Source organism: Ambystoma mexicanum, chromosome 9, assembly GCF_040938575.1.
Source record: "Ambystoma mexicanum isolate Mex_15411 chromosome 9, UKY_AmexF1_1, whole genome shotgun sequence".
NCBI classification, from domain to species: Eukaryota; Metazoa; Chordata; class Amphibia; order Caudata; family Ambystomatidae; genus Ambystoma; species Ambystoma mexicanum.
The window spans coordinates 652,887,787-652,900,003 of record NC_090931.1 but is presented as its reverse complement, the minus strand read 5'-3'; the positions used below and the strand labels follow the sequence as shown (position 1 = coordinate 652,900,003).

The 12,217-nt window shown below is 46.5% G+C and overlaps 1 protein-coding gene across 1 annotated transcript in view; it reads right to left on the bottom strand.

The window, feature by feature from the left end:
- Nucleotides 1–12,217, bottom strand: part of PRPF8 (pre-mRNA processing factor 8) — a 497,675-nt gene that overhangs the window by 370,455 nt on the left and 115,003 nt on the right. Inside the window, exons 13-14 of the mRNA XM_069615406.1 lie at nt 2,553–2,687; nt 680–809 (exon numbers count right to left, since the gene is read on the bottom strand). Of these exons, the coding sequence (XP_069471507.1) occupies nt 680–809; nt 2,553–2,687 (265 nt within the window). The remainder of the gene's footprint in view (nt 1–679; nt 810–2,552; nt 2,688–12,217) is intronic.

Below are 12,217 nucleotides of genomic sequence, written 5' to 3'. Positions count from 1 at the left end.
GGAAGGTGGATGAGCTGGGGGGGGTTGAGACCAACTAGGTGAACAGCATGCCCCTCAGTGATTGAAGGATTGCCGGTTGTTTAAACGTACACTAACTAATTCAACTATCATGAAGCTATGGTGGTAATAATTGTTGTCATACATTGCTCTGTAGCACCCTTCCCCTGAAGTATTCATCGTCCCAGTTGGGGATAGGAAGGAAGAAAGGGGTGAAATTATATAAGGAAACAAGGAACAATCATACGGTTCTGCTTTGTTGCTGTTAGTATCACACTTTTCCGGAGTTATGTTTTTTGGGAGTTTTAATTCTTTTGCTTGAACAGCGATATGATTTTGTTTGACACATTATTTACCTATGTGATAGATAAAAATAAAAAAGATATATCTTTTTTTTAATCAAACTTTTGTACTAGCAAACCAATTATAATCTGTACGAAGACTATTCTTCATAAACTGCCTTGCAGGAGTTACTTTACCTTAATGTTTCTACTCACAAATAACAATTTCCTTGTTGCGATATACATTGTTCCACAGAATACTTTCATAATTATGCAGGTGATGTGAATTAATCTATTTAGAATTGCATGAATAAAATTGTTGTTTTGCTGTTCACTAAAAATGGACCCATCTCCAAAGCCATATACAAATGCAATAACAAATAAGGGTGTCAGACACTGACCTTCAAACTGCCGCGCCAGGAGGTTACCGAGCCATCTCTCGAGCAAGGGGGTGATCCCACGCATAAAGAAAAGCCAGACTCGCCAACCAGCAGCCCAGAAACCACAGCCAGGTCCCTTCCCTACAGGGCCCTGCAAAGAGAAAGTGGAATTAGAGAAGAGGACCAAGCCCCACTAAGGAAGGCTGCACACCCGTTAAGACGACAGTGGTGGCAGCCGTACTTCGGGTCAGACATATGATAGAGACGGGATAAGAAAGTCTTGGTAAGAATGATAATGATATATATGGCATTTATAACTAGCCTATACACAAGTGTTTCAAGGCGCAACGAGGCAAGGTAGGGGAACAAAGGGAGGACGGACAGCGATCCTACTAGGCCAGGTGTCATTCAGATCGCGCAAGTGCGTGGGTAGGGGGCAGGGACAGTGCAGTACATTGGAGCGATGATAACAAGTAAATGCATAATGGCAGCATGTGGCAAGTGCAGGGTAAGTGCGGGCATCAGGTGTCAAGGGCTGGTAGGGGGACTGTAGGGATACAGAAAGTCCCCAAGAGCGGGGTTGCCAGGTGGGCAGTGCAGGTGGGACACTGGCGGGGGAGGGACCTGGGCCCGAGATGAGAGTGTCCAGGTAGCAAGTGCAGTTCCGGTTACAGCCAGGAGGTCAGCAGAGGAGAGGAGGAGAAACGGCAGAAGCAAAGAAAGGTTTTGAGGTGCTTCCGGAACCGGAGGTGGTTCTCCTCAAGTTTAAGGGAGGCTGTTCCAGCCGAAGAGATCTACCACCAACTCATTGCTTGGAGAAGAAACTGACCCTGAGGGAGTTGGAGGTAGATGAGCTCGATAAGGAAGATATTTAGGAAGAGAGAGTTGAAGGTATTGAGGCCCCAAGCACCAGAAGGCCTTGTGAACGATGCAGAGGGTTTTGAACTTAATCCTCGCGGCCACTGGGAGCCAGTGCAGAGATTTCAGTCCTGGAGAGATACGATCCCTGGGCCTGAGGCCAAGGACAGGTTTTGCAGTCCTGTTCTGGATACGTTGCAAAGGGCGGAGAGAAGAAGCAAGCAGATTTAGAAAGAGGCTGTTACAATAGTCCAGCCAAGAGAGAATCGGAGCTCTGGAGCCAGTGAGCTTCTGGGGGAAGGAGAGGAAAGGAAGAATACCTCTGAGGAGGTGCAGCTGATAGTGTGACTTCTTAGAGACGTTAGAGATGTAAGGAGAGAAGGAGTGTGGGGAGTCTAAGATGACCCCAAGGATTTTAGCCACACAGGTGGGAGCAGGAAGAGGGCCAAGAGAAGCCAGCCAGAGAGCTACAGTAGCAGCAAAGAAGTACAGCCAGTAGGGAGAGGTTTTCCAGCAAAGTTCATCTTGGGGTCAGTTGGTCCCACCAACCCAAGGGAAGAAGTTATACGTTCCTCACTTCTCTAGTCGATACGAACTTGGAGCTTCAGCTGGACTTCACCAGGCATTTCAACAGTCCAGGAGAGTGCAGTCGACCACTGGATGAAACATCTGACGAAGGAAACTGGAATAGAAGCTTGGTGCAGCAAGCTTCTATTCCAGTTTCCTTCGTCAGATGTTTCATCCAGTGGTCGACTGCCTTCTGTTTAAGAGACCTTGCCTTTTATGCAGGTTTCTCCCATTCATGCACAGCCTAGCTGTCACTCTCACAGCAGGATGGCTGTCGTCCTCAGATATTCAACAAGTTGCGTAATGCGGCATTACAGCAGATTTTATATTGGTTTCATAAAAATCACCCACCCAGAAATGTGAAAAGAGGCCACATAGGAGCCGTTGTCATGTCAAAGAATGGGGAGGGATATTGCAAAGAGGTTGAATGGTAGACACTGTGTTCTTAGGCAAATGGAGTACTACTCACCGTATTGAAACGATAGTAGATCAGATGCTTTAGGTCTTTGCACATGCGTATCTGTCTCATGAGTTTATACTTGTAGCGGTACATTCCAGTCAGTTGTCCCACATGGGCAAAGATATACTGCAGGCCATCAGAGAGCTGAGAGACAAGAACAACAGTCAGACAGAGATAACAAATCAGCACCTTCTACTGACTACAATCTCTCTCCATGTGGGAAAAGAATTATACACATTTGGAGGCTCAAAAACAAGAAGAGGCCTTAAGCATATCCGACAAATCTCTAGCATTGCACGGCCACTGGCTCATTACTCCATCCGCTCCAAATGTGCGTAGGGAAAATAACCATAATATATCTTCAGGCGGAGTAAGTCTCGAAAAATACATCTTAAATGAGCTCAAGAATCCTTTTCAGCCCAAGGAAAGCTCTTGTGGGGACAGTGTCCCAATTCCTTGCTACTGCTCCCTAAAGAGTTGTGCAAGTAATACACCTTGGGTGAACAGACCATACAAAAAGTGACATAATTTTGTTCTGCATCCTCACTCCTTTTACGTTAAGGAGGCCACATAAATTAAACATGACCCAAAAAGGTCTGGATTTTCACTTTTGTTTCCATATACATCCTATGATTCTAGGGCAGTTGCGATAACACACTAAACAAATCTTAATTGTATTACTCGGAAAACCAAAAGCATAAATGCCAACATTGTTGGCTTGTTAGTTTAGTGTTTTGTTAGGTGCTTATACAGCAAATACATTCTGTTTCAAGCGCCCACGGAGCAACAAGGAGGGGACATGGGAATGTAGTACAATTAAAATATACAAAAGAAACAGTGGGCAAGGGACGGCCGAACTTACTATGGCTTGTGAGTATTCCGAAACATCTGACGAAGGAAACTGGAATAGAAGCTTGGTGCAGCAAGCTTCTATTCCAGTTTCCTTCGTCAGATGTTTCATCCAGTGGTCGACTGCCTTCTGTTTAAGAGACCTTGCCTTTTATGCAGGTTTCTCCCATTCATGCACAGCCTAGCTGTCACTCTCACAGCAGGATGGCTGTCGTCCTCGGATATTCAACAAGTTGCGTAATGCGGCATTACAGCAGAGCGGCATTACTATGGCTTGTGAGTATTCCGAACATGTAAGTGCAGCAAGGAAGAGGGCAGTGGGATAGGTGCTGGGGTGTCCATGCTCGAGGGTGAGCCACAGATGAAGTGCAATGTATGGTAAGTGCTATGCGGTCAGGAGCCGCATTGGGTGGAAAAGTGCGGGTCTCCAGTGCGGAACATGTGCCGAGGCAAGTGCTGAAGGTAGACAGAAGCAGGAGAGATTGGGTATGAGTGGTCAGGGGCCCAGAGGACGCAAAAGGGTCCAAGACATCAAAGCCACTGTGAAATTACCAAAGGAGGGAAGAAGGAAAAGAGGAAAGTCTTGAGGTGCTTTCGAAAACTTAAGAAGGTCCTGCTCAAGACACAGAGGTAGGGGGAGGCTGTTCCATAGAAAGGATCCAGCTGAGGAAAAACAACCTCCTGCTCTGTTATGCGAAATGCTTTAAACACATGCAGTTGGTGTCAGAGGAAAATAGAGGTCTAGAAGGAGAACATTTTATAAGAGTTGCAGATAGTGTGGTCCCTGGCCACAGACAGCCTTGCGGATGATGCAGAGGGATTTGAATTTGATCCGTGCAGCAACTGAGAGCCGGTGGAGACTTGAGGGCAGGAAAGATGGCAGTCCCTAGGCTTAAGGCCAAGGATAAGTGTTAGGGAGAATTCTCTTTTTAGGCTGAATTTCCTAACCTAGTGAGTCCCCCAGTAGCTTTGCTGGATGTTTGGGGTTTATTTTTTTTCTCCTGCCAAGAGTGAGACTCTTTTACCCTCACTCTTGGACATGATTTGAGTGTGTTTCTTTGACTCTAGATGCGTTTAATGGGCTATGGGGTCTTTTAATCCATAGGGCTTCATGTGTTTTTGTGATGTGTGTTACACAGCACCCTCAGTGCAGTAACACAGGGGTGTCATAGTGACTCCCCAGTATAGACTCCATACCCTGGGACTGACTACTGTCTCCCAGGGTCTGTAAAGTCACCATTGACTTTACTAGTCTTAAATTCTGAACAGAACCAGTACAAACCATCATATTGTGGCCGAACTGGCTGGGGTCCGTTAGTTGAGGGAGCACGTCTCCGTCCCCCCTGATCAAGTTTTGGCTGGTGGCAGTGGTTACTACTTTTTATATTCAACCGCCAATATTTCTCTATGGGAGTTCGAGGCTACTGTCAGGTTTTCACATTCTGTACCTCACATTAGAAGGTTCCTAGGAGAATAGGATATTGCAAACACTATTTCAGGTGGCTAAAATATTAAATACATTCTGTTTAGAAACTAGAACATTATCTGTTTTAGTTAAGTTCATTTTTTCTTGTTCCTTAACTAACTTTCATTAGAAAGATGACATGTCCCCAAGCCAAGATGGAGGAACACTATCCCAATAGTGATTGGTTTAGTTTGCAGCAGGCAGTATTGTGATGTCACTTAGAATGTTCCTTACAAATCTAAAATGCCTTTCATTAAAGTATTCATTAGAGTAGGTCGTACATTTTTTAGCTCCAGTTAAAATAAAACTATAGTGTACTTTCACTAGGTGTAGAATCTTTGTTTTAGTTCAATTTCTACCTTCGTAATCTCAGTCAAGAAAGAAGTTGCTGAAATCTACCATCAGAGTATTCCAGTTGAACCAGTTGTTTGAACAGAGGAACCAATTGAAGAATAAGGACTAAGCTAAGTGCAATTCCGTTGTTTAATGTAGAAAGCTATTAGGTGTTGCTCAAAAGACATTTTAACTTAAGACTTTACAAGTTCATTCATGGTACTTTTTTTAAGTCAAGTAATTTTATTATATTTGGTCAAACCAGAGTAGTTGAAGATTCAAGAAAAAGTATTACATTTTTTTCAATTTAGATTTTTTTAAACCAATACTAACTAGGCGTGCGGATCGTTTTTCGCTGCGTGTCTAATCTCGATCAACCTTATTTAACCTTTCTAACGTTTTGTAATTTTGTTTCGAGCATTCGTACGGAGCCGGAGCGTATAATTGAATCCTATGCGTGCGGTTAGAGAAAAGAACCCTACGACGTTGCGGCCATTTTGAGATGAATCATTTTTTCCCTCTGTGTTGCGCTTCGTAACGGACTCAAAGGAATAAAGACTTTCGTTTGGACAAATCGCTTCGGATTCAAGGCTAGTCAGTAATGTTATGAGCAAGAGTTTTGTACTAAAGGCTTTTTGTAATCTTTTCGAAAATCCAGTACTAGCCAGCGGAATATTAGAATTTCTTCAGGAAGTTATCCAAGGTATTTACATTTAATAAATATATTATTTAGAAAAATACACTAAAGGAAATATTAAAAGGCTGAGTAACAACTACATAAATGGGTATCACTATTTATTTGTTTTAGAGAGTGATAAGCTGTATGTAGAGAGAAAAGAAAGAGAAAAAAACTTAATATACCACATCAAAAGCAGCAACATTTCTTACTGAAAGCAGCCTAAGGGCAATTCAAGTTTAGGCAACAGGTAACTAGAGACATTATAGTAATATAGAATATTCAAAACATAAGTTTAAATATATTTTACTTAAGGCTGTGTTTTCTTTTAGGAACACCACTGATCCAAAAGACCCTTCCAGTGAAGACAGTCTGAAGTACCTGCAGTGGGAGTTCTTGTCTTTGTTTTGTTATCCACTCCCCTTTCCCCTTGGGTTTGCCTGGCCAATAGTTTTATTATATCAGGATTGTTGAGCAGGCAGGCTTTGGGGGCTAGGTGGGCCAGCTTCACTCCTGCAGGATCCAATTACTTCAGTACATTGACAGCTACTATCTTTATTTATTTAATTACGATAGCCTCGAACATACCACCGGTTTATTTAATTAATATTAATTCTCCGGTTGGTATTTTTTTGCCAAATCTCGGTTCTAAAATGGCGTTCGTGTTCTCTTCTATGACTCCAACCCAAGTCGAGCCCTTTGTTCCACTTTTTGGCGGGCTTCTCCACAGAAGCCCTCCAAAGTGGTGCCACTCTGTCTGGGGTACTTAGGAGAGGTGGAGGGGGATTTAGGCACCCTGGACTGAGTTGCCTAGGCAACTCAAGTCGCACTCTGTCCTGATGTTTGAGTGACAGCTAGGCTGAGTGAATGGGGGTTTTCTGCATAAAAGCAGGGCTTTGGGGACTGGAACTTCAGAAGTCGCCACAGGACCTAAGAATCCGACGAGGGAGAAGCTGAGCCGACCTGCCACGACGACACCACCGCTGGAGCCCTGCTGGACCGTCTCACCACTTTTCCCAACGACAGAGGAGATCTCCCGCCGGAGAGTCTTCTTCCTTTGACTGGTGGGGATAACCAGTTTCACAGTCTTTTCGCCTTCCCAACGTATCTCGTGGCCGCCTTGCCTGTGCCAAGCACCCCGGCAACCGGTATACCACGTTTTACCACAACCGCGAATTAAAGGGTAATACCTTTAACCGGAAAACTCTGCGGCTGGTTTCTTCCCTGGCAGTGCAACGACCTTCATCTTTCCTCCAAGTCGAGATCTTCTCTTCCCCTGGACGACTACGAGACTTGCAACCGCTGCCAGGAACAACTGCCACAGCTGGAGGATCCTTCCCACTTAAGGTACCGTGTCCCGCCCGGCTTCCCTTGCCACCGACTGTACGGGGTAGATTTAGCCCACGGCTTTCGAACCTGAGTTAGCCTGGGACACCCTGGCTAAACTTTTCTGAGCCTCTCTAAACTCTTTTCGAACTCTCTGCAAGACTTTCTAAGCCTAGTGTAACTGATCTTGGGCGCATTTGTGCTCTGCTCTCTCTAAGAGTGGGCCCAGCCTATGGACTTTGGCTCACAAGTGACTTTTGCTCTTCTGCCTTGCTAATAGTGTTCCTAAAGCTTAGAGGGGTGTACCTTCCCATATTCTGTCTTTTTCCCTCCCTTCTTCATGAACTTGTTGGAGTGCCATCTATAGATAAGCGCTCACCTCTGTATGAAAATAAGTGGTGTTAACTTAGACTTATCTGATAAGGAATAAGGGTGGTATGTACTATAATAGTAACTGTGTTTAGAGTGTTTTACAATAAGAGTGCTGGAGTGTTTCAAACAGTGTTTTTAAATAAATAATTATATACTTTGATACCAAAGCTCTGGTCAGTGTTTGCTTGTATTATTGTGTCTGAGTGCCTATTGTGTATACTTTGCATACTGCCCAACTGTTCTTGAGAAAAGTCTGACTGCTCAGCCACAGCTACCAGGTAAATCTGGGTGGTACAGACTGCTACCAAGTGGGTTTACTGCTAACACCTGTAGTCCTAAATCTTTTGCAGTGTTCCCAAAGGGAACTGCACAGGTTTCTGCCTAACAATAAATCGTGCTGCTCTATTCTAGATTTGCTAAAGGGGGCTTGGGGGAGGTCGCAGACTGGAAGAAGGTAAACTGAAGAGGAGACTGTTGCAATAGTCAAGCCTAGACAGAACCAGGACTCGGGAAATATCATGCTTCTGGGGGAAGTGAGAATTCCTTTGAGAAGGAAGAGTTGAAAGTGGGAGTTCTTAGCAATGTCCAGAGTGTGAAGGAGGAAGAAGAGAGGAGTCAGGTCTCCAAGGTTTCGGGCTTCAGAAGAAGGAGCAGGGGGAGAGACCAAGGTGGGAGGTCAGAGAGCAGTGGAGTAACTTTGCTGAAAATGTCGGGCGGGGGGAGGGGTGGCATGACATCCAAAGAAAAGATGCCCAGCCAAATGAATGGGGACAACATGGTGTGCCATGAAAGTTGGGTGGGGACAAACACCCCTGTTCCCCCCCCCCCCTAAAATTATGCCCATGCCAGAGATTAGTAAAGGAGGAGGGAGCAGGGGCCCCAATCGGAAGAATCTCAGTTTTGCCGGCATTGAGGCAGAGATTGTTAGAAGTGCACCAGGTCTGGATGGCAGATAGGCAATCAGGATGAAGGAAGGTGCGAGTGTGTTAGGGAGAATTCTCAGAAATGTGCTAATTCCTCTCTACCTTAGACAACCCCAGCACATTTGCTGGATTTTGAGGACTTACATTTTTTACCCGGAGTGAGACACCCTTTTCCCCCCACGCTCATGTATTTTTGCTATGACGTGAGCACTGTTTCTTTTGGTTGTTGAGTCTGACAAACTCCATAGGCATCATCGTGTACATTGTACCACACAGCACCTTCAGTGCAGTGGCACAGGTAAGTCTTTCAACTTTCCCAAAGGTTTAAATACCTTCTCTTGGATAAACTACTGTTTCCAAGAGCAGTGAAGTGAAATTGACTTTACTTGCATTCCAACTTTCTCGACCCAACGCACACCATCTTACAATAGGGTACTGGAGGGGTTACTCAGTATCCCCTTTGTATAGTTTCTCATGTAACATTTTTATGTTGCCCTTTCCTCGATGAATTGCTGGTGGCAGTGGTTTACTTTCAACTACTGTGATGTGTTTTAACGCGGGCTGCATTTGCAGCTGCAGTAAAGCACCAAAGAGTGCCATTTTTTGTCAAAATGGCCCGGTCTTTTTCCGCCATCTTTTTGTGAAAGGTCCTTCTTGAGATTTACTCTGCGCGCCAAACCAGGTTTGGTCCCTTTGTTGGTTGCCTTTGGCGGGATTCACTTGTGAATCCCGCCTATGGCTCCAGTAAGTCTGGCGGGGCAGGAAGTGAAGGAGGGGCCCGAAACACGCTGTGCTTAGTCTCTTAAGAGACAGGAATGCACTAGGTGATTAGCCGGCTGGCTGTCAAGCTAGGACAACCATCCTGCTGGGTGACTGACAGCTAGGTCTGGAATGAATGGGAGAAATCTGCATAAAAGGCAAGGCTTTTTGGCTTGGAAGGCAGAGTAGACCGCTGGACGAAGGAATCCGAAGAACGCCTGCTGCAACTCCTGGACCGTGGGTTTGCCCGTTGAAGCCCTGCTGCAGTGCCTACTAGCAAAGTGCTAATCGACAGAGAAGCCCCTGCAAGGACGACTTCTAACTTTGAGTTGGTGGGACCAATCCACTCCAAAGTAAGCCACCTGGACACCTATCTCGGAGCTTGTTCAATTTCCTCAGAGCTCTAGCAGGAAACCGTAGAACCAGGGAGAGGGTCTCCAGCTTGTGTGCGTTACTTTTAATCTCGCCTAAAGCGTTTGGAAGATCCTCCGGACACCCTCTATGTCGGACCGACAGAGCTTGACCCCCCCCTCAGCCGAGTGTGAACCCTCAGAAGCAAGGACAGTCCACCTTGACAGCCAGGACCAGCGTTATTACCAGTGTGGTAGCTGAAACGCGAAACAGCCACTGAAATGGAGTTTGCCAGTTGCAAGCTTTGACCGTCCCAGTGCAGGAGTCCCCCAACGTTCTCCCGCTTGTTCCCACGACTGAGGCCCAGGAACAGCGAGATCTGCAGGATCTGTCAGGAACAGAAGTCATCAGCTGCCTCTTTCTTCATTGTAAGGTACTTTAAAACAAGACAGAGAACTTACCTCTCACGGTGAAAGTGCTTGAAACTTTTGCAACTCGCTGGCCTAATCAGCTTGTGACCAACATATGATGATTCTTTTTACAAACTACTTCTGAGAACTTGTGCAGAGACTTCTCCGTTTACTTACCAGAACCCCTTTATCCTATCCAAGACTTTAGCCCACTGACTTTGGCCTAGCCTATTGAATGGACTCTTCTGGTGAACGCAAAGTATTTGCACTCTCTAAGAATAATTGTATTCTTTTTATGTTCTGATAACCCATATCCTCCCGGTCCGGTGGGAGGGGGTAGCCCCGATCTTTCCTGAGTGGATTCCTGCTTGTCTGTAGGCCTTCTCTCTCGCCTACCCATTCATTTACTGTGGTTACCATCTACCGGCCTCCTCCTCCCTCCTCCCCCTCTCCTCCCTCCTCCCTCCTCCCTCCTCCGCCTCCTCCCTCCTCCGTGACCTAACTATACATTTAGACTCTCCTTGCTCCTCCTCTGTACTTCCGTGACCTCTGCGACTCCCTCTCCCGGTCCATCCTCCCCTCTGGCCCGACTCACTCTGCAGGGCACACACTATGTCTTGATCTCCTCCGACCTCCCCCTGTCCATCCCTCTGACCACTCCTCTCTCCTGGAGCGATCACTCCCTCCTGGAGCGATCACTCCCTCCTCTCATCTCATCTCTTCCTCTCCACCCCCCCCCCCGCCCCCAAGCCTACCCCATCACTGCCACCTACCTTCTCGGACATCCGGCCCATGAAGCGTGTGTCAGTTGAGGCTTTTGCTGCCACTTTCTCCCCCCCCCCCCTCCACCTTTGGCTGTCTTACATCCTGACACAGCCCTGTCTCTGCTCTACTCTACTCTACTCTTCAATTTCTGATACGCTTGATGCTATTGCTCCTGTCATGAAGATCCGTTTTGAAGTCCAAAGCCAAGTACAATTCCTGGTATGACTCTGACCTAGCAACACTTAAACGTAAGTGTAGGGCAGTTGAGAGGAAATGGAGGTCTTCCTGTTCATCCTCTGAAAAACTGGCCTGTCACCTACTACAAAGGCAATACCAGCTCTGTCCTCACCAAGAAGAGAGTCCACATTCAAGCTCATGTCTCTGCGGCATCTAACAACTCGCCGAACTCTTTAAAATCTGCAAGGAGCTGGACAACCCTGCTGCAGTCTCTACCCCTCCTGTTGCCTCCCAGGCTCTTTGCAATGCCCTTGCCTCTCACTTCATTAAAAAAAAAACAGAACATCCTGTCCACCCTCTCCACCCACACCCCTCCTCTTCTATCTCCATCTGCGCTTGCTGACCCTCCTTTAGCCACCCTCCCACCATCCTTCTCATCCGTTCCTCTTTTCACCCCTGACGAGGTCGCTAGACAAGTACGATCTATGAAAGCCTCTTCAAAACAGATTAATCCCTGTTCCTCTAAAACCATCAAGGACCACATTGACACCCTCGCTCCGGCCCTTGCTGGTTTTTGCAACCACTCCTTTGCCTCTGGATCCTTCCTCTCCCCTCTGAAGCACTTTTGTGCATCCTCTTCTCAAGAAACCCACAGCTGATCCTTCTTGTCCAGATAACTATCGCCCAATTTCCATTACTCCCCTTCCTTGGCAAACTCCTGGAAAAGTTGGCCATCTCTCAGCTTAACCTTCATTCCAATTCTGTTGGCTGTCTCCATGATCATCAGTCTGGCTTCAGAGCTGCCAGAAGCACAGAAACTGCTCTCCTGAACATCCGTGAAGATCTGCTCTCCAACCTTGACTCTAACATTCCCTCTGTCCTCATCCTCCTCGATCTCTCTTCTGCCTTCGACACGGTCACCCATACCATCCTGCTCAACCGTCTCTGTGAAAACCTGGGTATCACTCATGAGGCTCTGGGCTGGCTGACCTCTTTCCTCTCAGATCAACCCTCCCAGGTCCAACTTGGGTCCTTCCTTTCATCTCTCTACTGGTGGTGTTCCCCAGGGGTCTAACGTCTCACCCTGGCTTTTCAACAAATACCTGGCAACTCTCGCCCACTGCACTGCCGCTTTCTGCTCAAATTTCCACTGCTACGCTGACAACTCATTTTCAGGCTGCCCTCTGCCACCTCCTCTCCCTCTCTCATCTCTGATTGCCAAGATTGGTGTGCCGCCAATGATCTTTGTCTGAATGCCAGCAAGACGG